A 25277-nucleotide genomic window follows, 5' to 3' on the forward strand; every position below is an offset into this window, starting at 1 on the left:
ACGCGTCTAATGAGTCACCGAGTCGCAAACTGGATGACAATAAAAAACTCCAGTCCCAGTCTCAGCAACAACGACCACCACACAAATGATCATACTTTGTCTCTGTCTCCCTGAACCAGTCCACTTGTAAAACTTCTCCCACTTTCTAGACATGTCTCTCGCCCTTTCATATTGCTCTCTTCATGTCTTCCTTTTATCTCTCAGTCCAGCATTCAACTTTTGGGCATGGCTACTTTCTTCCTCACTTCACAGTCTTTATTGTCTTCATGCAATCTCTATACCAATCACAAGAAGAAACATAAGACCAAGACTGTTGGCCCAAGTTTATCTACCATTATATCCTCCTTTGGTGACAACAGTTCACTTGACAAGAAAACCCATCTTTCTGTTTCTGTAAATTCCAGTTCCAATCCAAGAAAGCCCCTTGATTTAGCGGTTAAAGGTTACTATCTTTCATTTTCAAGAAGGTTAAAACCTCTCAAGTCCTCTGTTACAGATGAGCCAGAAAGTGAACCTACTTCTTCGTCTTCAGTTGCAGTTGCACCTGAGGAACCAAGCAATTACAAGGAAAGTCCAAAGAGTGTTCAAGAAGTTGGATTGAGTAAAGAAAATGAAGAAACTAAGGGGAAAGAAAACCAGCAAGAAATGGACTGGAAGACGGATGAAGAGTTCAAGAAGTTCATGGGAAACCCTTCTATCGAGGCTGCAATAAAGCTGGAGAAGAAGAGAGCCGATAGGAAGCTCAAGGAGTTTGATAGGGAAAGCAGTGGTAACCCAATCGTGGGGCTTTTCAATAAACTGGTGCGTGATAATTTGACGAGAGAGAAGGAAAGGTTGGAACAAGCAGAGGAGACCTTCAAAGCTCTTGATCTTAACAAGGTGATCTTTTTTTTTTTTCAATTCTACTAGGATTTTCAAACTTTTTTAGAACTGTGCTAGTGTTTGCTTTTGCTAAAATAAATTCTTCCAGTATTTAATTATCCTTAGGATGTATTTAAGAAAGAATTGAGATTTTGCCGTGTTGAATTTTCATACAAATTCTTAGTAGTTTTCATTTATTAAAGTTTTGGGTACATATTGGTCGCTCTTCTGTATTTGTATGTTTTGGACAAGGGTTTGTAATCTTATTATAATGATTGAGTATTTATAGTATTGAAAATTGTTGAGATCCATCCTATTTTGTTGTTCATGTGCATTAGATGTACATCATAACTTGTTTGTAACGTTTATCAGTTAGTTAAGAATTAGATCACTTTTCTATCACCATTAATTGTAGAAGACTATGTTAAAGAACATTAAAGGCTTACTTTGTTGTGTTGATGTTGACATAACAGTTAAAGAGCTGTTTTGGATTTGATACATTTTTTGCAACTGATGTTCGAAGATTTGGAGATGGGGGGATTTACATTGGGAATTTGAGAAGACCCATTGAAGAGGTCATCCCTACACTGGAGAAAAAGCTATCTGACGCTGCTGGCAGGGAAGTTGTCTTATGGTTCATGGAGGAAAAAGCAAATGACATTACAAAACAGGTAACTCAAAAGGAGCTGATATTAAGTTTTGCTAACTATGGTCGCATTTATGATTCCGGAATAAGAAGATAATTATGTTTTCTTTTCAGAGCCTAACTTAATTATTCTTGTACTTTATCTTTAAAAAAAAAATTATTCTTGTACTTCAAGGCATGTGTGGTGCAACCTAAAGCAGAAATAGATCTGCAATTTGAGTCTACCAAGCTGAGCACTCCTTGGGGATATGTTAGTGCAATAGCCTTATGCGTGGCAACTTTTGGGACAATTGCTCTGATGAGTGGATTCTTCCTGAAACCTGGTGCTACATTTGATGACTATCTGGCTGATGTTGTCCCTCTCTTTGGTGGCTTTGTCTCCATTTTGGGAGTCTCTGAGGTATCTGATAACTTCTGTATGAAACTTCATGCCTAATATTTACCTTATCTGATGTCTGATCCTATTTTTCACGTTATAATATGGTAATTTTCCATTAACCTTTTTCATTCTGGCTAGAATAATAATAGTTATGTGTTCTTGTGTTTATTCAAGGGCTGTTCCTTACTCTTTTTCATCTGAATGGTGAGATTCACAGCGAGGCATTTAAAGTAGAACTTGCGTTTTTTTATATATAGAATAGTTTCCTGCACTCTTGCTAAATTGCTATGCACAAAGTTATTCAAGGCTGTATATTGTGTTTGGCAGATAGCCACAAGGGTAACAGCAGCTCGTTATGGTGTTAAACTCAGCCCCTCTTTTCTTGTTCCATCCAATTGGACAGGCTGTTTGGGAGTGATGAACAATTATGAGTCACTTCTTCCAAATAAGAAGGCTCTTTTTGGTATTCCAGTGGCACGGACAGCAAGTGCTTATTTGACATCACTGGTACTTGCAGTTGCTGCTTTTGTAGCTGATGGCAGCTTTAATGGTGGTGATAATGCATTGTAAGTTTTTTACTGGGGCATGTTTACAAACACTAGTTCTTCTGTTTAAGAAAAAAAATGAAAAAGAAGGAAACATTAATGCTTGACTGGTTAACCTTTTGATCATAACACTGGGAAAATATGTATATGTGACATATTATTACTATATTAATTCCATTATACTAGAAATACATCAAAGACTCAAAATATTGGCAACAAAGCATGCAATCCTGTAATTCAGGCAATTGGCTAGAGTCTCTGTGAGAATAGAGGCTAAGACAGTTTGGAAATTATATCAATGCTTCTTGAAGGCTCTAATATGGATTGTCAGCTTATTTGTATAATCAGATGTGCTTATAATTCTGCTCTTTATTTTTAGGTACATAAGGCCTCAATTCTTCTACAACAATCCATTGCTTTCTTTCATCCAATTTGTTATCGGACCATATACAGATGACCTTGGGAATGTTTTACCATATGCTGTGGAAGGGGTAGGAGTTCCTGTCGATCCCCTTGCTTTTGCTGGACTTTTGGGTAAGTTTCTTAGCCTTGCTATCAATTTTATTAACTTCCATGGTTGCAGGATAGCAGAAATTGTTATCTATATGGATTTGTAAAGGATGACTAACTTATTAAAGGACACTGAAAGTTAATACTAGTTTCATCACTTCGTGAAGCTACTAAAGAGTACAGAATCATAAGGAACTTCAATTTAGACAGCTTTGTGAATACATATCCATCATTCTCTCTCTTTTTCATTTTTACTGCAATATATGGCCAAGACTCAAAGAGTAAGGGCAACTTTACTACATAACTACCTAGAAGAAACTTTTGTTTCCCCTTTTTCCTTCTACTGAAGTGCACTTGTATTGGAGGCAGCACTCATGCAGCCCTAAATTGCCACTGCTACGTTATTGACTATGTTATTCTTCTGCAGGAATGGTGGTGACTTCTTTGAACTTGTTGCCCTGTGGGAGACTTGAAGGTGGCCGCATAGCTCAAGCTATGTTTGGAAGAAATACTGCTACTTTATTGTCATTCGCCACATCCCTTCTCCTCGGCATCGGTGGTCTTAGTGGAAGTGTCCTTTGTTTGGCATGGGGATTATTTGCAACCTTCTTTCGGGGTGGAGAAGAAATGCCAGCAAAAGATGAGATCACCCCATTGGGAGATAACAGGTTTGCTTGGGGTGTTGTTCTAGGTCTTATCTGCTTCCTTACTCTTTTCCCTAATGGAGGAGGTACATTCTCCAGCCCATTCTTCAGTGATCCATTTTTCAGGGGCAATCTGTAAATAGGTTACTTGTATTAATTGTATATATTCTGTCCATACCTACATTTCAGTAGGGTGATGACTGATGACTACCCCATTTCTAGTTATCCTGTAATATAAGAGGGAAGAGTACAGTTCAGTTTTTTGTTATTATCATTCAGGCAAACTTGAGCTGAACCATCTGCCCTTAATTCTAGCTAGTGTTCATGGCAAGGATAACACTTGATAAATTATGCATATTGTTTCCAAACTCAGAGATGTGGAAAGGGTGAATGACTTTTTTCTCCTAATAACTTTATTCTCCTTTCCAAGTTCATCTGCTGCTTTCATCCCTCTGTCTTCTCCCTTTCTTTTCATTGTAATTGAAAATATCCATGGAAGGAAAGCAGGAAAAAACAAATATCAGCACACCAAAGACCAAAAGGACTCAATATAACAGTAAAAGCTAGTAACTCAGGTTTGAAGAACCAGAAACAGAACAATGAGCTAAAATTCTCGTCACCCCAGTTTTGGCACCAAGGCTTGTCAGAAACATTCTCTAGGCTTTGACTGATTTTGGTGTAAAGTTTGGCCCCAAAAGCTTGTTTTGGCCAATTATAAACTTTAAAGTTCAAAGTTTACTTCTAACTCTATTGAATCTTATTTTAAGGCTTATATTAGTTTTTGAATAATTAAACTTAATTTGATAAACTTGTTTACTTGACTAATTGTGAATTTTTTTTATGTGGAAAATATTTTACTACCTAAAAATTGGATTAATTTCTCTCCGTTTTTTTCCTTTACAGTTTTCACTCAACTAATAGCACAAGCAGCCGAAACTTTGATAACATTAGAAAATGGCGAAAATAGAAAAAAAAAAAGTTTTAGGATAAAGTATACGGATTTTTTTGAATTTTGATCATAATTAAATACAGATTTATTAATTTTAAAATAAAGAGCCTGTCTTAAACGTATAGACGGTGTTCTTTCTTACTCTTTTCCTTTCCCTTGAGCCAACCAGCGAAGCTTCCTTACACCAACAGACCACCTTGCAGAGGTCCTTGTACTCGTATTTTCTGTTCAATTTAATCTCTTGATTTTGAAACCTTCCCTAAACGGTATCCATTGTTAAATAAGATTGGATGTCATCAGCACTACATGGTGCTGTAGGGATTGCCACATCACTATCTTGTTTATTTTTAATTTTTTTAATTTTGTTTATTTTTTTTAAAATTATGTCGTTTTAAAACTTTTTTGCACTCTCAAAAACTTTAATTATAAAACTCTAATTATAAGAGAGAGAAAAAAAAGGAGGTAGAAAAAGAGAAGGAAAGGACAAAAAAAAAAGATTTTATAGCTAGGACTTTTGAGAATGTAATAAAGTTTCAAAATGACATTGTTTAAAAATAATAATAAATAAATAAATTTATTAAAAGTAAATGTTTAAGCATGATGGAAAGCAGTTCAATATTATTGCTAAAAGTCTTAAGTTTGAACCTTCGAACTTAAAGGGATGATGTGGCAGCGTCACGTAACATGTGAAGGTAATGTGGCAGTGTCACGTCAACATATCGTTACCTCACACCGCCACGTTAGTAAAAATGTGCCACAACAATGTCGACGTCATTCTATTTAACAGTTAAATTATATATTATTAAGAGAAAATATTAAATTAGAAAAATTTTCAAAATCAAGAAATTAAATTGTTTCAAATTAGAGTAGAGCAACTAAATTAAACAAAACGCATGAGTACATAGATCTATCAAGTATTTTGACTAATATGCGCTTTCTTGATCATACTTCTCAAGGGGCACCAAATCTGGTGCTCCTTTCATCATGTTTCCTTAATTATGCACTCCAAGGGAACTCCACTGATTGTGGGTGCCCAAGTTGAGATAATTAAAAAAAAAGAAAAAAAATTAAAAATTATAGTTTATATAGTAGTAATTTTTAAAATTAATAAAAAGTAAAATTATCTTAAAAATTAATAAAGAGAACGCACCACATCTGTGCATCAAAGTACCCGAGAGGTCTTAATTCCTCGATTTTGGAACTTCTTTTTAACGATATTCAATTTAGTTGTTAATAAGATGATGTCAGCACTGACATGGTGTTTTAGGGTAGCAACATGCTAATGTGGCATTGTTATGTCATCATCACATGCTAACGTGAGAGGCATGTTAAAAGGGTTTTATAATGCATTGATTTTGAGACTTATCTTAATGACATCCAATTTAGTTGTTAAATAGGATGACATCAACATTGACATAATGCTGTAAGGTAGCAACATGCTAAGGTTCAAACCCATAACCTCTAATAAGTCTAAATTCCTTACCATCATGTTGAAGCCCTTACTTTTAATAATATTTTAATTTTGTTAGTTTTCTCTTTTTTCTTTCTTTTTTCCTCTAAAATTACGTCATTTTAAAACTTTTTTTACATTCTCAAAAACCTTAACTATAAAATTCTAATTATAAGAGAGAGAGAGAAAAAGATGAGGTAGAAAGAGAAAAGGAGAGGAAAAAATATGAAAAATATGTTTTTATACTTTAAGGATTTTAAAAGTGTAAAAAAGCTCAAAAATAACATAATTTTAAAAAATAATAATAAAAATAAAAATTATTAAAAGTAAAGGTTTAGGAATGATAGTAAGCAACACATTATCTATCCCTACTCACATTGGCACGTCAACACAAATGTCATGCCATCTTATAAATTGAAGTAAAGGATCATGTCATCTTATAAATTGAAGTAAAGAGTTATGTCATCCTATAAATTAAAGTAAAAATATTAAATTGAATAAAACGTATGGGAACAATTCAAGTATTTTGACCAATCTGTGCTCCCTAATCATGTTGTGATGCCCCTTAATCATGTTTCCTGATTGTGCACTCCAAGGAAACTTCGCTTGTAGTTTATATAGTGGTCATTTTTAAAATTAATGACGAGTAAAATTATCTTAATAATATTGTAACGTCATTAGATTAACGAAAACATTGATAGTTAACTAATGACAGTATTTATGTGTTCATCAAAAATATTCTTTTAGGACAAACTATACATTTTGAAAGTTAATAGATCTGCACGTAATTATGGTCAAAATTGAAGGTCAATGCATGTAATTATAGTTATGAATATACATGTGAATGCTTATTATGTTATGATCCAAAAAGTTTAGACCAAATCAAATAATCGGATAAAAAAAATATAATCTGATTTGAACACTTAAATTGAATTAAATTAAAATTATGATTCGATTGTTAACTTATAAATAAGATTTTTAATTTATTTATAAATACACACTTTAATAAAATCCCATCTTTCTTTTTACACTTAATTTCTTTTATAATTATTTTCTTTTTTTTATACCAATTTGTAATTAAAAAAATCCGGATTTAACAGGCCGGAAAGCCGATGACACTAGACATTCATTTTAGATGTGCCATTCGGTCTCTCCACTGTGGTGACAGTCTTACGCGCCTACGTTTCTTAACAACCAAGAAAAAGAATCCCCTTCTTCTTTTTCATGATCAATAGCATTTGAGCAGTATTTGATTGTTTATTGTTTTGGAGTGCAAAGATGAAACTGAGACTGAGAAATTATGAATCAAAGGAAACCCTGAGAATCCAAGTTCCGTCTCCGTGTTCTTTCCTCCAACTTCAGGAAACCCTCTCCCTCTCCCTCCCTACCCCTCAACCTTCGCCGCCATCTTCTCTCCGTTTTTCCCTCAACGCCAAGGACCTGCTCCACGCGCCATCCCCTCACGCTTCCCTCCAATCCATCGGTGTCTCATCGGGTGACCTTATCTATTTCTCCCTTAACCCTATGGTTTTTTCTCCCATTTCTTCTAATCAAGACCTTCAAACAGCTACCCTTGTTGAAGAAACGAATGAGATTCCAGAATCCAGCACCAATCAAGAGGCCTCAGTTCAAGAATTGCCTCAATTACAAGAGCCCATGTCAACAGAGCCCCAAGTTTCTCAAGAAACTGAAAAAACCGAAGGAACAGAATATATGGATATCGATGCCTTTGCGGTTAGCGAAAGGTTCTCTGAGCCCTATTTCTTGAGGAAGGTTTTAAAGGAAGAGCTTGCTGATGATGGTAGCAATCACAAGCTCTTGGCGATTGCAGTCCACGCGGTTTTACTGGAATCAGGCTTTGTCGGGTTTGATCCCGTTTCAGGACTGCAAATTGATGGGTTCCATTTTCCAGATGAGTGGCCTTCACCTGTCTCAATTTGTTATTCCCTACCTGAACTTTGGATCAATGATGATAATTCTGGTTCTAATTTGACTGATTATGCTGTTTTAAAGTTTCAAACTTTAGGCCATTTTGTTCAGGTTTATGGGTCTTTGGTTAAGGGGGGTTCAGGGTTATATAAATTGTCTTTGGATGAATATAGGTTTGCACCAACTTTGGATTTAGTGTGGGCAAATTTTGATAAGAATGATAGTACGAATGATAATAATAATAATAATTCATATCCTGAAAATGAAGTTTTTGAGTTTTGGAAGATTGTTAAGGATGGGCTTGCATTGCCATTGTTGATAGATCTTTCGTATAGGACTGGTTTGTCTCTTCCAGCTTGTTTGATGCGTCTACCAACAGAGTTAAAGCTTAGGATTCTGGAGTCCTTGCCTGGTGCTGATATTGCGAGAATGGGGTGTGTGTGCTCAGAGATGCAATATCTGGCTTCGAACAATGATCTGTGGAAGCAGAAATTCAGAGAGGAGTTTGGAGATTGCCCAGGAACAATGGAAATAGGGAATTGGAAAGAGATGTTTCATTCTTGTTGGGAGAGTAGGAAGAAGCCAAAGCGGGCAATTCCCAGGTGGCGAGGGTTTCGTCGTGTTGTTAGGCCATTTTACTTCCCAATTAGGAGAGATCCTAATCCGTTTTTGGCTCCTGTGATGATTGGTGGTGATTATGACCGCTTGCCAGGGCTTGTTTTGGCTCCTCCTGTTTATGTCCCGCCTGGTCTACGATTTCCTCGATTTCAAGGGAGACGGAATTTTGGACTTCATTGTAATCTTGGAGAAGGGCAAAATAATTCATAGTTGCTGGTGACTGCTTCACTTGATTCTGGTAGAGATGCTGTTTTAGGTTTATTAGAAAGATCATACATGTTTATGTATATATAAGCAAGTCTTTTGCTAGAGGGGAAGAGCAAAATGATAATATGCAGTCTCTTAAGTTGCTTTTGATGCTTGTAAGTGCCATGATTGATTGCCAATTGCTTTGTTGGTGATGACTATGGCCATCTTTTTTTCTAATAATGGACGTTTATGCTCTTGTAAATTTGTATGTACAAATTGGTTTAGCACTCTAGCTGGTGGCTTGGTATTTATGTTAACGTTGTTGTCACTGTTATTATTTTTTATCATGGCAATTTTACTTTAAATCTTTTATGTGATGGAACCGGAGCAGTTGCTTATTTTTTGCAAGAAATTGAACTTCTGTCTGAACCCTGTTAGGGAACGTGCTCGGTCTACACCCTGCTGTTGAAGATTTCGTGAACTAATTCCAGAACTGATTGGGGACTGGGCTCTGGGATTTCATGGTACCTGTCTATTGCATGTGAAATGGATCAATGGGAGATTGGAGTGAATTTAGTAGCAAACTTGCCTTAGCTTACTGATACATATTCTAATGCACGCGTCATCATCAGAAAGTTTCTACTTAAGCTCCTAATGAGCTATACTACTAGTCAGGATGTTTCTCTGTACAAATTATGATAGGCACATCTAATTCCTCTTTCTTTCTTCTATTTTTTTTTTTCTCATTTTGGTTTTGGTAAACACGGTTTCAGCAACATTCAAATGATTAAATAAAAGCTTTGGTATTAATCATATTCCTTTATATATATATTTTTGAATATAGTAATCTTTCTTCATCAGTTCATCTCGCAACGTGTACTGGTATGCACAAAAAAATAATATACATCATATAAATCCTGTAATTTGCCTACAACCTGTTTTCTCATCACTAATTGCAGTCTCAAATTTGAAAGATTTGATATTTCTTTTAAAATAAGCCATACAACTGTCTTCAATAAATTGAAAAAAAAAGAGAGAGAGGAAATTACCAGTAGTAGTTATTGCTACTAGTACTGTGATTTTGGACATCTTACGGGTTTTAGTTGCTGAACGAGGGGCATGGATTCATCACAATTAATTTAAAAATGATTATACTTTGATTAAGTACTACTAGTTTCTTTCTTAATTTTTATTTAAGTCAGGAGAAAAATCAACCAAAACGTCTAACAAATATTGAAGAAAGAAAAAGGCTGTTTGCAGCAAAATTTTAATCGAAATTGTTGTCCTAAATTAAAAAAAAAAAAAAACCTCGTTACTGCAGTTTCCATTTCCAAATTTGCCGTCTCAAAGGCTAAGCAAGTCGATAACTGCATTACCAACTAGCGCCGATTCTTGTCTGACCGCTATGTCTTCAACCGTCACACTCTCACCTACCTTTCTCGCTGGCTTCCCTTACAGAAAACCGCCGTCTCATTTTTTCAGTAACCCCAAAATCCTCCTTCTGAAAACCCACTCCTTTCAGCTCCTTCTTGCTTCCAGAAGGATCCCCAATTTCCCTCAGGTCTCTTTCTTTTTCAGTTCCTTTTTTTTTTCCGATTAGAATTTTTTTTTTCTGTATTTATAACCAAGCTTTTTTAGTTTTATTCAGGGGACTGATAATCTTGTGGATGGCCCGCGCAATTGGGGCCGTTCCATCACTTCCGAGTTCGATGATGATCAAGAAGGAGACGAGGATGAAGACGAAGACGAAGACGAAGATGAAGACGAAGATCGGAGTTTGGATCTGTTAATTAGATTTGTTCAAAACGTATTTAGAAAGATATCTAAACGAGCAAGGAAAGCCGTACGAGCTGTTTTGCCGGTCTCCATATCTACTAAACTGGTACCTTTTTGTTTACATATTCTTTTCTTCTTATTCTGCTGTATCTCCAGTTGAATTCATCCATTCTTTTGCGTTAATGTAGGTGGGATTCTCTGTTAATGGAGTCCTGATGCTGGCATTTTTGTGGGTTTTAAAGGCATTTCTTGAGGTAATTCATCACTTAATCTGCCTTTGCTTACCAATTTTGTTATTTTATGTAGTCTTATAGAATAAGCATCGTTTCGAGAAGCATCTAGGAATGTTCTCGATCTCTCTAATTCATTCCCAATCACATCCAACTGTCAGTTCAGAGCTAGGTTGATCTTCAGTTCAATAGTATCTTAACTATATGCACAAATACAATGTAAGTGTCAGGAATGCAATATCTCTAACAAGACTAAAGGGATTGAATATGTGAATCTATGATAACGCAAGTGGAAAATATTGATTTCAAGAGGGATAAGTCTGAGTTGGCCAATGTAAGGGTAAGCTAATTATAATTAGAAGGGGCTGAATGGTCAATGAACTGAAATGAAATACTGTCCAACTGATAGCTGAGGATTAACATTAACTTGTTTGTTTGCTGGAAACTCAATAACAATAGTCTCCAGTATGCTTGCTCAAGTTTTGGTGTCCAACCTTCTTTTAGCCAATTTTCTTCTGGTGTCTCCCTTTTAATTCTGGCTTGGTCTGGATATTGGTGATATTGACCTCAACTTGGTGATTGCCCTTTTTGGTTGGGTACAAAAATGTATATTGTGAACCAATAAACAATTGTTAATGTACAAATCTAAATAGTGAGGGGATTGTGGGAGTGCAGTTTTGGTTCTCTTGCAGCTTTGAGGTAATTTTAGTATTCAAGACTATGAAAGGACCTTTGCTTTATGGACTTGTGATCTTGGCCAGAAACTGAGGGGCAAACACTTAATGGTTTGACATTTTAGAATGCCTCAAAGTATGATTCTTCTTTTCTTTTCAATTAATAAAGTAAAGCCCGTGAGAAAACAAAGTGTTGCACTACATATTGCTGTAGGACCAATGCTGGTTGATATCCTTTGCAGGGCTCTCTTATCTTGGAGGGGATGTCAATTCCTTGTCAATTGTGGTTACTTTACCTAAACATTAATTCATTGGGCATTAATAGAAGTTTCCTTGAAATGTTAATTACTTGGAATATGGTTTTGAAAACTTATCCAGCCAAGCTTTTAGTGCTTGCTTGTGCTGCAATTATTAAATAATTAAACTAATTATATGTGCATATGCTTCCATTTACTTTTTAAAATACAAGTATAGGCATGTCTTTGTAAACGTTTTTGAATATTGTGCTTATATAGCTTGAGATTTGGTTCTGAACTTTACACACTGAGAGCTTATTTACTTATTCAATGTAAAAATTTTGTATTTCCAAAACTTGAGAGTTTTACTTACTGATTGTTTCTTGTGTTCTGCCACTCATTTTCTTTTAACATGTTTTAATCGAAAATAGGTGGTTTGCACTCTTGGAAGTATTGTGTTTGTAAGCATCTTACTCATACGTGGGATATGGATGGGGGTAACATACGTGCAAGAAAGCCGTGACCAAAGGATTAATGAACTTGTTGATGACCAGCGTGCCTGGACTGGTACACATCCTGCCACTTGATTTCCAGCTTTTAAGTGAAGAATTTGGAGAAATAGTCTCTAATCCAATTTACATACATAAAAAGTGTTTGTAAAGAAATACCTGCAGCCAGGGATACCAAGAAGATGGCCACTGAACGGTTGTCTTTCAGATAACCATTTTATTTGTTTTCAGACTCATTCATGAACACAAGTATTGCTTAGATGTCTAGGAGTAGTTAGTTGTCATGCAAACCGTGAAATTGACAGATAGTTGTTATATGAAAATCGCCAAAAATAAGAAGCAAAAGAAAAAGCTTTATTCATGTCTATGGATGATGGCAACTCCTTATTTATTGATTAATATGGTAGGAGATGCAATAAGTAATGATGGATTTGCCATTTGTTTGTTAATATTCATTATCCTTGGTTAGCCATGTATTTTGTTACAACATGGAATAGGACCCTCAAGTCAGTAGGAGGATATATGCAGTGCTCTCGACATGTTTGAGAAAACTTGTAATTGATGAAATGGTGATATGATGATTTTTATTCTTTTTGCAAATATTATATAATTGAATTTCTTAGGAGCCTTTCCTTTTCAAACTCTTTATCTACCGTAACTGCATTTCGTCAAATCAAGTTTGCCATTGTTTTAGCTCTAACACTGGAGCCTAGAGGATAATGCCAATTTCTTGTAAACTAATTTTGTCCTACATTCTTGGGGTGTTTAGTATTGAATTTTAGTAAAAAGAAATATGAAAGGAGATGGGAAAAGATTTATAGAATGAAAGAAAACAAACATTTAGTGTCAATAATATGATAGCAGAAATATGAGTTGAATCTTTTTTTTTTAGCTTTTTCCTTCGTAACTTTTAAAAATCAAACAAAATTAAAGTTTGAGTAGAAATATAATACTTGAAAAAACTTCTAAAATATTTTTAAAAAATTTTAATAAATTTTTATTCTTCTATTATTTTTGAAAAAGCTTTTCTTTTTATTTTGAGTTAAAAAAATCTTTATAATTAATGATTAATTAATTATCATTAATTAAAATATTATTTATCATTTTATGCTCTTTGGATGTTGACGTAAAAGATAAAAATATCAAATGATCATATTAGCATATCATATTAACGTGTTATGTTATCATCAATTACGTGGCATAAAATGACAAGTTGCATTTTGACTAATAATAATATATAATACTTAATTTTTTTAAAAATTATTTAGAAAATTTTAAAAAATATATTATTTTTTTATTACATTCAATTAAGTTTTTATATTTTTATTTAAAATCAAATAAATTGTTATGATTATTGATTGATTAATTATTATTAATCAAAATGTGATTTGTTATTATACGTCATGTACGTGATTTGTTATTTTATAATATCTATATTATTTTTGGTACAAAAGTTTTTATAATTAATAATTAATAAATTATTATTAATTAAAATATCAATTATCATTTTATATTCATTCGACGTTGATGTAAATAGTAAATTTTTCATATAATCATGTCATCATTTATTAAGATATGTTAGCATGCCATGTCAATATTACGTAATATAAAATAACGAATGATATTTTAACTAGTAATAAAACATAATACTTAAAAAAGTTCTTGAGCTATTCAAAAAAATTCAAAAATGTATTATTTTTTTATTACGTTCAATTCAGTTTTTATATTTTTATTTTAAGTTAATTAAAATTTTATGATATTTGATTAATTAATTTTTATTAATTAAAATATGATTTATTATTTTTTACCACGTAGTATGTTGATATATTATAATAAATAATAATATGATTTGTTAATTTGATATGATAACATAATTATATGACAATTTTTCCTTTTACATTAACTCCACATTAAGATTATATTAACATAATATAAATAAAAAATAACATGTGATATTTTAATTAATAATAATTAATTAACTGTTATTTATAAAAGTTTATTTAACTTAAAATAAAAATATATTAACTTAAAATAATAAAAGAATAAAAATTTGTTTGAATTTTTTTGAATAATTAATGAGATTTTTTTAAGTATTATATCTAATAATAATTAATTAATCATTATTTATAAAATTTATTTGACTAAAAAGAAAAATAAAGGAACTTCTTGAACATAATAAAAAATATAAAAATTTATTTAATTTTTTTTGGATATTAGTCAATATAATAATACAGGCAAATAACAATATGAGGTTCAGAGTTCATACAACATTACACAAGCAAGGCCCTTCAATCGGCCCAATTTAGTGCACGTTGCAACAACCGGATTGTACAGTTAAGCAGTCCCTCCGGGCGGCAAAATTTCAAAACTTGAAAAAGTGGAAAAAGCTAACTAACCGTGGTTAAAATGGTAGTTAGTAAAGGTCCAATCACGTTCTGCCACATCAACATTTCAGGCCGTCCGGCCCTAATCGTAACCATTGCAGTGACAGCACCACCCTCAATTATCTGTAGTTGTCTCCCACTCTCCAAATATAAATATCCCTATCCACCCCTGCTTTCAGATCCACCCCATTTCAATTGTTGTCTCGGAAGGCGTCTTCATAAACGCCTTCATTTTCTTAGCTTTAACGTTTTAGATCTGCTTCATCTCGGTGTTTTATTTTTGAAATTTCAGTAAGCGAAAATGAGAGAGTGCATTTCAATCCACATTGGTCAGGCTGGTATCCAGGTCGGAAATGCCTGCTGGGAGCTTTACTGCCTCGAGCATGGTATCCAGGTATACCTCTCTCTTGCAATCAGATTTTATCCTCGTTACCATTCATTTGATTTAGATCTGCATATCTTGCATCTCGATGTAAGTGTATATAACTTCATTTCGTTCAAATCTGCGTTTTATCTTCGAATCTCTTCATGCCTTTGTGTTTATCTATGTGCCTCTTTGATCTGCTTAGATTCGTAGAACATTTTAGGTATTTGTTTGATTTTCCATTAGATCTGAGATTTATAGGTATCCAGTTTTCATGTTTGATTTTCTCTTCTTTTAGGCCCTGTGCTCTATCAGATCTGGTTGGTTTTTGCCTGATTCTTTAAAATACCGGTGGTTTTTTTGCTTAGATCTGGTTCATTTGCCTTTTTTTTTTTTAGTAATGAAATGTAAAATAGTTTGAGTGTCAATTTTGTTTAGATCCATTAAGATTTATTTGTCTGTTGCTATTTAGCCTTGAAATCTAAGGTTGGTCTATGGATAACGAGCGTTTTCCTTTCTGTTAACAGCCTGATGGCCAGATGCCAAGTGACAAGACTGTTGGAGGAGGTGATGATGCTTTTAACACCTTTTTCAGTGAAACTGGTGCCGGGAAGCACGTCCCTCGTGCTGTCTTTGTGGATCTTGAGCCTACTGTTATTGATGAAGTGAGGACTGGTACTTACCGCCAGCTCTTCCACCCAGAGCAGCTCATCAGCGGCAAGGAAGATGCTGCCAACAACTTCGCCCGTGGCCACTACACCAGTAAATTCTTTTAACCTTCTTTCTTTGGCTTATTAGCTTTTGATTTGTTTATTTGTTTTAACTGGAACTAATTAGTTGTTTTCTTGTTTCAGTTGGTAAGGAGATTGTTGACCTGTGCTTGGACCGTATCAGGAAGCTCGCTGATAACTGCACTGGTCTCCAAGGGTTCCTTGTTTTCAATGCTGTTGGTGGAGGCACTGGATCTGGTCTTGGTTCCCTCCTTTTGGAGCGTTTGTCTGTTGACTATGGCAAGAAATCCAAGTTGGGTTTCACTGTCTACCCATCTCCCCAGGTCTCCACGTCAGTTGTTGAGCCCTACAACAGTGTTCTCTCAACTCACTCCCTTTTGGAACACACTGATGTGGCTGTTCTCCTTGACAATGAGGCTATCTATGACATCTGCAGGCGTTCTCTTGACATTGAGCGACCCACCTACACTAACCTTAACCGCCTTGTCTCTCAGGTACCATGAATTTCTAACCTACTTCTTTGATTGTGTGGTCCTTTTCTTAATGGCTTGCCCTAATGTTATTCTTTTGTGGTTCAGGTGATTTCCTCCTTGACTGCCTCACTTAGGTTTGATGGTGCCTTGAATGTGGATGTGACTGAATTCCAGACCAACTTGGTCCCCTACCCAAGAATCCACTTCATGCTTTCCTCTTATGCTCCAGTCATCTCTGCCGAGAAAGCTTACCATGAACAGCTCTCAGTCGCTGAAATCACCAACAGTGCCTTTGAGCCCTCATCTATGATGGCTAAGTGTGATCCTCGCCATGGAAAGTATATGGCTTGCTGTTTGATGTACCGTGGTGATGTTGTACCTAAGGATGTCAATGCTGCAGTTGCTACCATCAAGACCAAGCGCACCATTCAGTTTGTGGACTGGTGCCCAACTGGATTCAAGTGTGGTATTAACTACCAGCCACCCACTGTTGTTCCTGGAGGAGATCTTGCTAAGGTGCAGAGGGCTGTTTGCATGATTTCCAATTCTACCAGTGTTGCTGAGGTGTTCTCTCGCATTGACCACAAGTTTGATCTTATGTATGCCAAGCGTGCCTTTGTTCACTGGTATGTGGGTGAGGGTATGGAAGAAGGAGAATTCTCTGAGGCTCGTGAGGATCTTGCTGCACTGGAGAAGGATTATGAAGAAGTTGGTGCCGAGTCAGCTGAGGGTGATGAGGATTGTGAAGATGAGTACTAAGTATGTGTGAGAGAGGGCTTGCATTTTGTGAGCCAGTGATTTGTTGTTTTTTATGGCGTGTTTCTTATGTATTTTGTGAGAGCTTTGATTCTGTCTTTGTTTCGAAGCCTGCTTGTTATGTTAAATGCTACTCGTTTTAGTGTTCTATGCTATTGTTTTATATGTTTGTGTTGTTACTTGGCCAGTGTAGCTACAATTTGTTTTCTGCCCTTGTGGTATCATTGGAGACTCCCAAGTGCCTGTGGGTTTGCTTGCCTCCATGAATTGATTGTGGGCTTACTTTGCTCCCAGGTTTGAAGCCCAACATCATACGAACACAAATCACCGGAACAGCCATCACAAAAATATTCCCAAAAAAGAAAATTATCAGAAAATATAGAACTTAACAAACAGCCAAATAGACAATTAAATCATTCATTATTGACCACTGCCCAATGCCTAGTATTGGTGGCATCCAGGTTTGAGAGCAATGGGGAGTGCCGGAGTGGGGCAACGAGAGGGAAAAACAACAGTAGAGGCCATGGCCTTTCACATAGTTTGGAATCTAGAATTCAGTCCACTTGCTGACTTCCTGAGGCTGCGGCTGCCCTCTACCTTTTTATTATTTCATGCCAACGCATACTACATAAATTTCCCAAGAAAACACTATCTCCTAAGCTTTTTGTCTTATGAAAGGAGGATGGAGACGAAGACATTAAGAAACAGAGGTGAAAGGCTTAAAGATTCTGAGATCCTTAACAATTCCTTCAATGGAACCAGCAGCTGCAGGAAGTGATATAACCGAGCAGAGTAGAACCAGGACGTTTAGCCATATCCATTTGCAGCTCCATGGTTGAATCTTTTCTCTTGCTATGTGCATCTGTATCGGGAAATACACAGTCAACGGCAAGAATGAAGCACCACCAAGCAGACCAAGAACATCGTTGAAGAATGGGAATATCATCGCCACAGTGGTGGTCATAATCACATAAGCGGTTCTCCAGACAAGCCTGAAAGCACTGAAATGGTAAACCCCGAAGATAGGAAGGCTGATCGGGCGCCCTTCTTTTATGAAACTGTTGTTTGGCCACCGGTTAGAGCACCAGTCTTCCACGCACTTGAATATTGGTTGGCAGAATACCTATATTTCCACAATGAAATGCATTATGAAGAAGATTAGATTTTCTAGAGTTCTATACTCAAAGGACCAAAATCAGTTCTTGGGATTTACCTGATAAGCTCCCACAAGATGTACAATAATGCACACATTAGCTACGTCGATAAGCCAGTATGGCTCGTAAAAACCAAATCCTGTTAGGAAGTTGCCCGGTGCCTTGTTCCCAAGTGCTGCATAACCCAAAACTCCACACAACATGTAGAACACGGTGGTGATTGAGATCCCAACAGAGGTAGCCTTCTTCATGGCTTCATTTTCTGGTGGATTTGATTTTACTGTGTCCTGCAAAATCAATGAATATGTCATTACTACAGGAAATCTGAACAAATATTTTTTTTTTCTTGGAAACTTTGCAGGGGTCACATCATTCCTCTGAATTTAGAAATGGAAAGACGTTGCCTGTATCTCGACGAGGACAGTAGAGAAAGCATAAGCGAAGGCAATGTCTCCCATGGCTTCGAAGCAGTTCCAGATCTTCTGCGCGCTTGTCACATCCACTCCCACGGTTGTCCCTGTTAGGCTTGTCCTAGCATGACTACCTTCTGCAACGTATATAAAGTCACCAGATTGAGCTAAATTCACAACATTTTCTTCCCCTATTTCTCTAACAATTCACGGAAGGAGCTGTATGTTAAACAGGGTAATAAAAGTTTTAGCATTGTTTCTTGACCTGCAAGTTTGGCTATGGAGAGACCGAGGCCTATGGTAGAGTATGCAAAAGACATGATAGCAGCAACCACGGAGAGTCCCGAAAGCTCGTGAAGATTAGGAATTTGGCTTAATATGATCTCTATGAAGCCAAAGATAATCATAAACACGTTGTTTTTAACATGGCAGCCTGCATCGTGGCCGTTCTTGTGAAAGCAACCTGATCTTTTAATTGCCCTGGTTAAAGATAACACAAGACCAGCAAGTTATATTCCAGAAAACATTATCTTTGGCATATAAATCAAACTCAAAAAAGCCTTTACACAGCTTGAATCGAAATAAAAAGCCTAAAGGCAGATATATAGAAAGCTTACGCCATACTAATAGCTGCAGTGATTGAATATCCAATTGATATCCCTACAAGATTCCCATATTGAGCGAATCCACAAAGCTTGTAATGGATTCCTCCTGTAAAAAAAAGAGAGAAATTAATATTGGGATGTTCTGTATTTGAAATAACTAGCAACGATTTGTTCTCTACGAGTCTAGTTTCGAATCACTGAGTTTTAACTCATTTGTTCCGATTAAATATTTAGCCTTATACGATAAATATATGGACAAATTCGTTGTAGTAAAAGCGAGTTGACCTGTGGTGAACAAGGTGATGTCAACTAATATTTTTCACCTTTTTAAGTAATTATCCTCCTAATGAACCGTTTATAACTATATCTGGTAGAAAACCTTGGAATGGTATTTAATAAAATGAACCCACATAGAAGCAAAAATAACCCAAAAAAAGGCAAAAACAATAATTATATAACAGATTTGCCGGTCACCTAAATTAGATTTTACAGCATCCATGTAGCTGCTACATCTTCTTCCCGAGATAGGGTCCCTGCAACAATCAGCTAGCAGAGTAGAAGTGAACCAAGTGATGGCAGAGAAGAGTAAGAGGGTAACGGGACCAGCAATCCATCCTAACTGGGCAATGGCCCATGAAAGAGATAAAACTCCTGAACCAATAACTGCTGTTATGATATGTGCACCTGCTGTCACCCACGTTCCTGCAAAATCCGAACAGTTTATTCATTCAATCATACCAAAATCAAAAGCAAGATTTATAACTCACAAAGTCTCAGTTACATAAACTAAGCGGAGAATGGTACCTTTTCTTTTGGAGCTATTATCATCATCAGCAGCAGCGGTAGACTTAGCAGATTCCATGGTATCTAACATAAAGGTATTCATCCTTGCTTGTACGTCTCGAGTCATCTCTCACTCTCTGTATATCTATTGATAATGTGTCTAGACTCTAGAGACTATTAAACTGTGTTAGGTTTATGCTTGTGTGTGAGAGATTACATTCGAAGATCTCTTGGTCCAAATTAAGGCCAGACTCCTTGGATACAACTAATCATCATTCTTTTCCCTCTATTCTGTTGTGAACTCAAGAAGAGTCTTAAAGAAATGTAATCACTTTATTGGGCAACCATCTGAATTATACCTTAAATAATCATCACCAGCTAAGACAAATCAATGTAAATAAGGCAAGTTAATTATAATTACATGTGTAACATATGAGCACAAGCTCTCCACTAAAACTTCTTTTGCCAGAGTAAATATGGTCTCTATTTCCGATATCTAGCTAGACAATATTATTAACTTTCCGGTAATGTAAAACAGAGAAAATATTGATCTTTTTCTATTCCAAATCACATAAAGGTCTTTGACTCCATCAAACTCAAAATTAGACCAAGAAGGGACAAAGGTTGTAGGATGAAGAAAAATCAGCCTAACAAGCAGTAAAGCTTAAGAAGAAGAAGTAATATCTGTTTTTCTAGAGATTCTTTGTAATTTGACAGGGTGGGTGAAGGAAACAGAAAGTGAGATTAGACATTTGCAGTATGCTTGCATGCAACTCCTTTTCTTTTGGTTCTCTTGTCTTCCTTTTTCTGCTAGTTAGAGTTTTCTCTTTCCCTGTAAACATTATTATATTACGGCTCTAGAATGGTGGATAGAGAGGAAAAGGTGGCATTGTAAGCCGGAAATCAAGACAATTGTCTTTCACTCACCGCAAGAAAGAAAAAGGCAGGAAATAGTTTTTTTTTTCTTTTTCCCCTGATTTGCTTTGGTTTCAACTAGTTGTTACTATGGCAATTACTTGATGGAGGCTGTTGAGTGAGGTTGGATTGCCTTAGGATAAGTGGGTCTTTGAACACTTGTTGGCCTAATTTGGTGAGTATGTGGCAAGCAACAGAGATTTACTCACTGGGTTGCCAACACTTTCTGATTTTAGCCTAAGGGAAAAAAATGCTGTTTGCATCGCCATTTTGTTCCAATTAATTGGCTGATTAAGTTGGGACTCAAAGACCCATTGATAGCGGTCTGTCACCATTCGTTTTCCCATTCATAGACTTCTTCATACCAACAGTGGATAATATTGAAACCCTATTAGCTCATCAATCACAACGTGTCCATAGGGCATAGTACATTCATTTATAGATGTATCAATAAATTAATTGGATTACAGCAAGTGACACCGATCAAATTCTCGGCTTATGATTGTGTTGATATGGATTGACAAACAAAATTTATCCTTGCGTGGCTGTGAAACATTAATAAACCTTTAAGGTGTTTTCTGGCTCTGAAGTTGGAGTAATTGTTAATCACTCTGTCTATGTTGAGGCTTTAATAATTACATGTTACTTACTCGTACTAGATTAAAACAGCAGAACCGTGGAGATGAGGGAAATGACCAATGACAAAGCTTAATAACGGGGCTTAGCAGTGTGAGGCTTTTTGGGTAGAGGTAGCTTTGAAGTTCGAAGTTCGTACTCCTTTTTTCACCTAAATGACAAATCTTTATGTTACGTACTTGCCCGCCTTTTAACAGCCACGCGTTTTAGGTAGATGTGGCTCCATCAAGGTCTAACATCTGTTGGGTTTTGCCGTTTCCTGAAAACCAGATTAATGGTAAGGTTGCCTACCTCGCTGTTATCCGAGACACCATGAAAAGATTAAATATCAATATATCCCAAGCAAATGAAGGATTAGGGCCTCATGCAACCGTAAAGCGGCAAGTTAAGGAAAGGATAAAAAGAAAGTCAAACAAACAACCTATTGAATAATGCAGCTAATCCCCCCATGATTGCTACCCAATGCACTGTGCTTGAGACACCAGATGTGGAATTCTGTTCCAGCAGCCACCTCTTGGAATTCAAACGAAAAGTCCTGGCTGGAGTTGAGGCCTCCCTTCCAATTCAATCTCCTTCCCCCACAATTTCCCACAAAAATATAAAAAGTAACAATATGAAGTCTATAACCGTCTATATTTGCAGCCAATTTTGGCAAGGAATTGGATCTTTAAAACAGTATGAAAGACACTGAACTTTCAATGGAAGCGAGAAGTTCCTGTTGATATAGGATTTACAAAGAAGGAACTAGAGGAGGTGAAGGAAATATGCTACAGAAACATGTAATTAAAGTCTATGAATTTTCTCGTATGCCGGACGCATTTTGTCCTTCAATTTACACGAGGGGCTGTTTGAGAAATCCTTTCATCTTCCAGGAGTGCAAAAGGGTCAACGTATTGCGGTGGTGAAATGGAAGTCTCACTTGCATCATGAATGAAAGATGATCCAAAGTACTGCCCAAGGAAAAATTATCAGTATATAGCCTCCATAAAATACAGAACTAAGTAAAAAGCATCTGCAATCAAAATGATCTGAAAGACTATATAAAAATCCTTCTCATGCATCAAAAAATGAAAAACAGCAAGGAATTTAGCAGAGAGGAAAGTGGACAAAACAAGAGTATAGCCAAACTCCAAATGGCAGATGATGAAGAACTAGGGTGATAGTTAAAGGTAATAAAAACAGTACAGCACACAGCGCTGAAACGTTTCACCAGTAACTTCCCCACGCAATAACATACGTAGGTCAAGTAAATATCAAAATAGTATATTCAAAATTTTCAACCTAAGACTGAAATAATGCTAGATACAAAATGATAAAGAGAATAAATCAATCCATTTTTTATTCTTTTTCAAGATGTAATTATCCTTTAAGTTCACTGGAGTCACTGCAATAGTTACAATGACAGCACACTCCACGATAGCAGGTATTTTGTAAGTGAACTTCCTAAAGTCAAAAATCGAAGAGTGAAAGAAAGGGAACTTACAAGGTAGAGAGCAGTAAAGAATGCTATAGTTGAAAGGATCACAGGCCAAAAGCCAAGGAAGAAAGTTCCTCCAATCGTTAGCAACAGTTTAGCCCGAGGAACTAGCCCCTGAAAAATGGAAAATATAAGTTCATTTCTTGTTTCACATGTGCTTGCATCACAAGTACACAAATTAAATGCACAAAAACATGCCCAACGCTTAAAGTAAGAGAAAGATAAAGTCTAGCTCAGCCACACTGAAACAAATGAACCACAAAAAATATGCTCTTGATCATGGAAAACTTTGTTATATATATTAAGAGATAAATATGCAATAAGAAACATTGGGTTTCTCACAGAAGTGCTCAACTAAACAGAACACAAATAAATATCAAGTTAATTGCAGCAGAAAGTATAAATAAAGAGAGAATGTTATTGTTGGTTCTACAACAATCTACGAAGGAAGATAGAGAAATTTTGTTCCTTTTTCTAAAATCTTTAATAGCAACAATGACAATGTAAGTGAGCTCCTGAAAAAAAGTTATTTCTGATTTTTCTTCAAAATTCAATCAAGGAAACAAAGTCTATTTTACGCTCTAAATCTGGCTTGTTAAGATTTATGTAAGCTAACATCATAATTCATACTGTACTTAATCGTGCCAAAGTACAATTATTAATAACTAGCAGTCAAGTTACATTACCAAGACAAACCACAATAGAATTTACGAAATAAGACATCTTTAGTGAAAGTGAAAGAAACATATTTAACAAAATCTTTTAAGAAAAATTGTGCTTAAAATTTGAAGTCAACATAAGCAAGACTGTTTTCACACAAGGCACAGCATGCAAAATGATTTGAGTAAAAATCTATCAACCTCAAGGCCTTCACTATTCAATTCCATGGAGCGCTCCCTTTGATTAGATAAGCTTTTCTCATATTCAGTTGAGACAACATTCCTATTGGAGAAACTTCCCGCTTCTTCCCCCACTTTCATCTCCTCATCCACTCCATAATTGGTTCTTTTGGCATCCTCCAGCAACGAAGCGGGTGTCATCCCCCTCCTCTTCAATTCCTTCATAAACTGTGACTCAGGAGGCTCTTCACCTACTCAAAAAGGCACCCAATTAGCAAAACCAACAACCCAAATGAATAACTTAATCTCTAAGCCCATTTTCTGATCCAAAAAGTTAGCAAAGTTGTAACTACAAATGTTTCATCTTTTCAACGTATTCTTCATTAGTTTCCCAAAGCTTTTCAGTTTTTTTAGAAGGACTTAACTTGGGTTAGTTTCAGATTTTCTGCAATCAAAGTAGCATAAAAGATGCAATTAAAATGAGTAAAAAAGTTAAGAAAATTGAACAACTTACCATTGCTTTTGTTGTCACCTTCTTGAGTGGCACAATGAATTTTAGATCTTTGGTTGTGCAAAGGCCCGAAGCTTCTGCATCTATTGAAGCTGAGAAGTTTCTTCCTGAAATCAGATTTTCCAGGAAAATTTGAATGGGAAATGGAAATGGAATAGAAAACAGGGTTCAAAAGCTGTAGTGAAGCCATTTTATTACTCTTTTATTTCTCTACATTAAATTTCAAATGATTACAGAGAGAGAGAACTTTCAATTTTTCATAAAGAAATAAGAAGTTAGATGATTAAACAGCTCCTCCGTGTTGAGTAAAAGAATGGGAAAGAAGAGTATTTTTCTTTTCGGTTTTTGTAAATTATGCAGCGGAGAGAAGAGAGAAAGAAGCAAGTGGCGACGAGACTCGAGAGGCGGTTGGGTGTTCGTTTGGTAGCGTCACCTTTGGAGCGTAAATTAGGTCGATAGAGTTTTCAGTTGCTAATGTGCGCGGGAGATATGTGTGCGTTTGGGCTTTGTGGCTGTCAGTTGTGGTTCCCGAATACGAAAAGACCTCTCACTTGGGACCCACTCGTCTTTGACAACGTCTACAAACCTCCCACGTAATTTTTTAAATAAAAGATAAAATAAAAAAATAATTGTTTTATTTATTAGTAGTACGGTAGAACCAAATATTTTCTACCGTGTCTCATGAGTGGCAATCAGTGGCACAATCTGTGGAGAAGAAAATAAAAAATTTAATATTTGAAAAGATAAAATTATAAAATTTTTAAAAAATAAAAATAAATTTTAAAATAAAACAAAAAATATATAAATTTTTAAAATTTGAAAGAACGGAACCCCAATTAAGCCCCCTCCCTCTGCCTCCTCTGATGGCAACTATATATAAATATAATTGTTTCTCTCTTGTTATATTTTGTTACAATTTCCAGACACTAGATGCATTAAAACTTTAATATGAAATTTGATTTTTCATCTTTTAAATAAAAATTCATTTTATATTTTTATATCTGATACGATGCGTAACGACGGCTTTTTAAACTTTTTTCCAGCCGCGTGATTCATGCAAAGATGTTCACTTGGGTTAGGAAAGGTATCTTTGT

General features: G+C 35.7%; 6 protein-coding genes across 7 annotated transcripts; 4 read left to right on the forward strand and 2 right to left on the reverse strand.

The window, feature by feature from the left end:
* On the forward strand, positions 81–3992 carry LOC18608118 (probable zinc metallopeptidase EGY3, chloroplastic). The gene is made up of 6 exons (XM_007042624.2): positions 81–879; positions 1335–1532; positions 1683–1907; positions 2214–2452; positions 2811–2965; positions 3369–3992. The coding sequence occupies exons 1-6, from the start codon at positions 226–228 to the stop codon at positions 3722–3724; spliced, it is 1827 nt and encodes a 608-aa protein (XP_007042686.2). The 5' UTR covers positions 81–225; the 3' UTR covers positions 3725–3992.
* LOC18608119 (F-box protein SKIP22) lies at positions 7106–9062 on the forward strand. The gene has a single exon (XM_007042625.2). The coding sequence runs from the start codon at positions 7263–7265 to the stop codon at positions 8739–8741; it is 1479 nt and encodes a 492-aa protein (XP_007042687.2). The 5' UTR covers positions 7106–7262; the 3' UTR covers positions 8742–9062.
* Positions 9966–12745, forward strand: LOC18608120. Its single transcript, XM_007042626.2, has 4 exons — positions 9966–10281; positions 10369–10602; positions 10685–10750; positions 12068–12745. Exons 1-4 carry the CDS (start codon positions 10126–10128, stop codon positions 12221–12223), a joined length of 612 nt encoding a protein of 203 aa, XP_007042688.2. The 5' UTR covers positions 9966–10125; the 3' UTR covers positions 12224–12745.
* LOC18608121 (tubulin alpha-2 chain) lies at positions 14693–17032 on the forward strand. Its single transcript, XM_007042627.2, has 4 exons — positions 14693–14923; positions 15421–15655; positions 15748–16118; positions 16203–17032. The coding sequence occupies exons 1-4, from the start codon at positions 14831–14833 to the stop codon at positions 16854–16856; spliced, it is 1353 nt and encodes a 450-aa protein (XP_007042689.1). The 5' UTR covers positions 14693–14830; the 3' UTR covers positions 16857–17032.
* On the reverse strand, positions 17233–20627 carry LOC18608122 (amino acid permease 6). Of its 2 annotated transcripts, none has more exons than XM_018115558.1 (7): positions 19827–20627; positions 19497–19724; positions 19035–19128; positions 18683–18897; positions 18412–18551; positions 18067–18294; positions 17233–17976 (listed from the first exon to the last, which is right to left on the reverse strand). In XM_018115558.1, exons 1-7 carry the CDS (start codon positions 19930–19932, stop codon positions 17551–17553), a joined length of 1437 nt encoding a protein of 478 aa, XP_017971047.1. In that variant the 5' UTR covers positions 19933–20627; the 3' UTR covers positions 17233–17550. The 2 variants fall into 2 exon arrangements, with proteins under 2 accessions (XP_017971047.1, XP_017971046.1); XM_018115557.1 differs by having other exon boundaries at positions 18412–18554.
* Positions 21722–24646, reverse strand: LOC18608123. The gene is made up of 4 exons (XM_007042630.2): positions 24187–24646; positions 23694–23923; positions 22840–22947; positions 21722–22306 (listed from the first exon to the last, which is right to left on the reverse strand). The coding sequence occupies exons 1-4, from the start codon at positions 24371–24373 to the stop codon at positions 22184–22186; spliced, it is 648 nt and encodes a 215-aa protein (XP_007042692.2). The 5' UTR covers positions 24374–24646; the 3' UTR covers positions 21722–22183.

Source organism: Theobroma cacao, chromosome 2 (genome assembly GCF_000208745.1).
Source record: "Theobroma cacao cultivar B97-61/B2 chromosome 2, Criollo_cocoa_genome_V2, whole genome shotgun sequence".
NCBI lineage: Eukaryota > Viridiplantae > Streptophyta > Magnoliopsida > Malvales > Malvaceae > Theobroma > Theobroma cacao.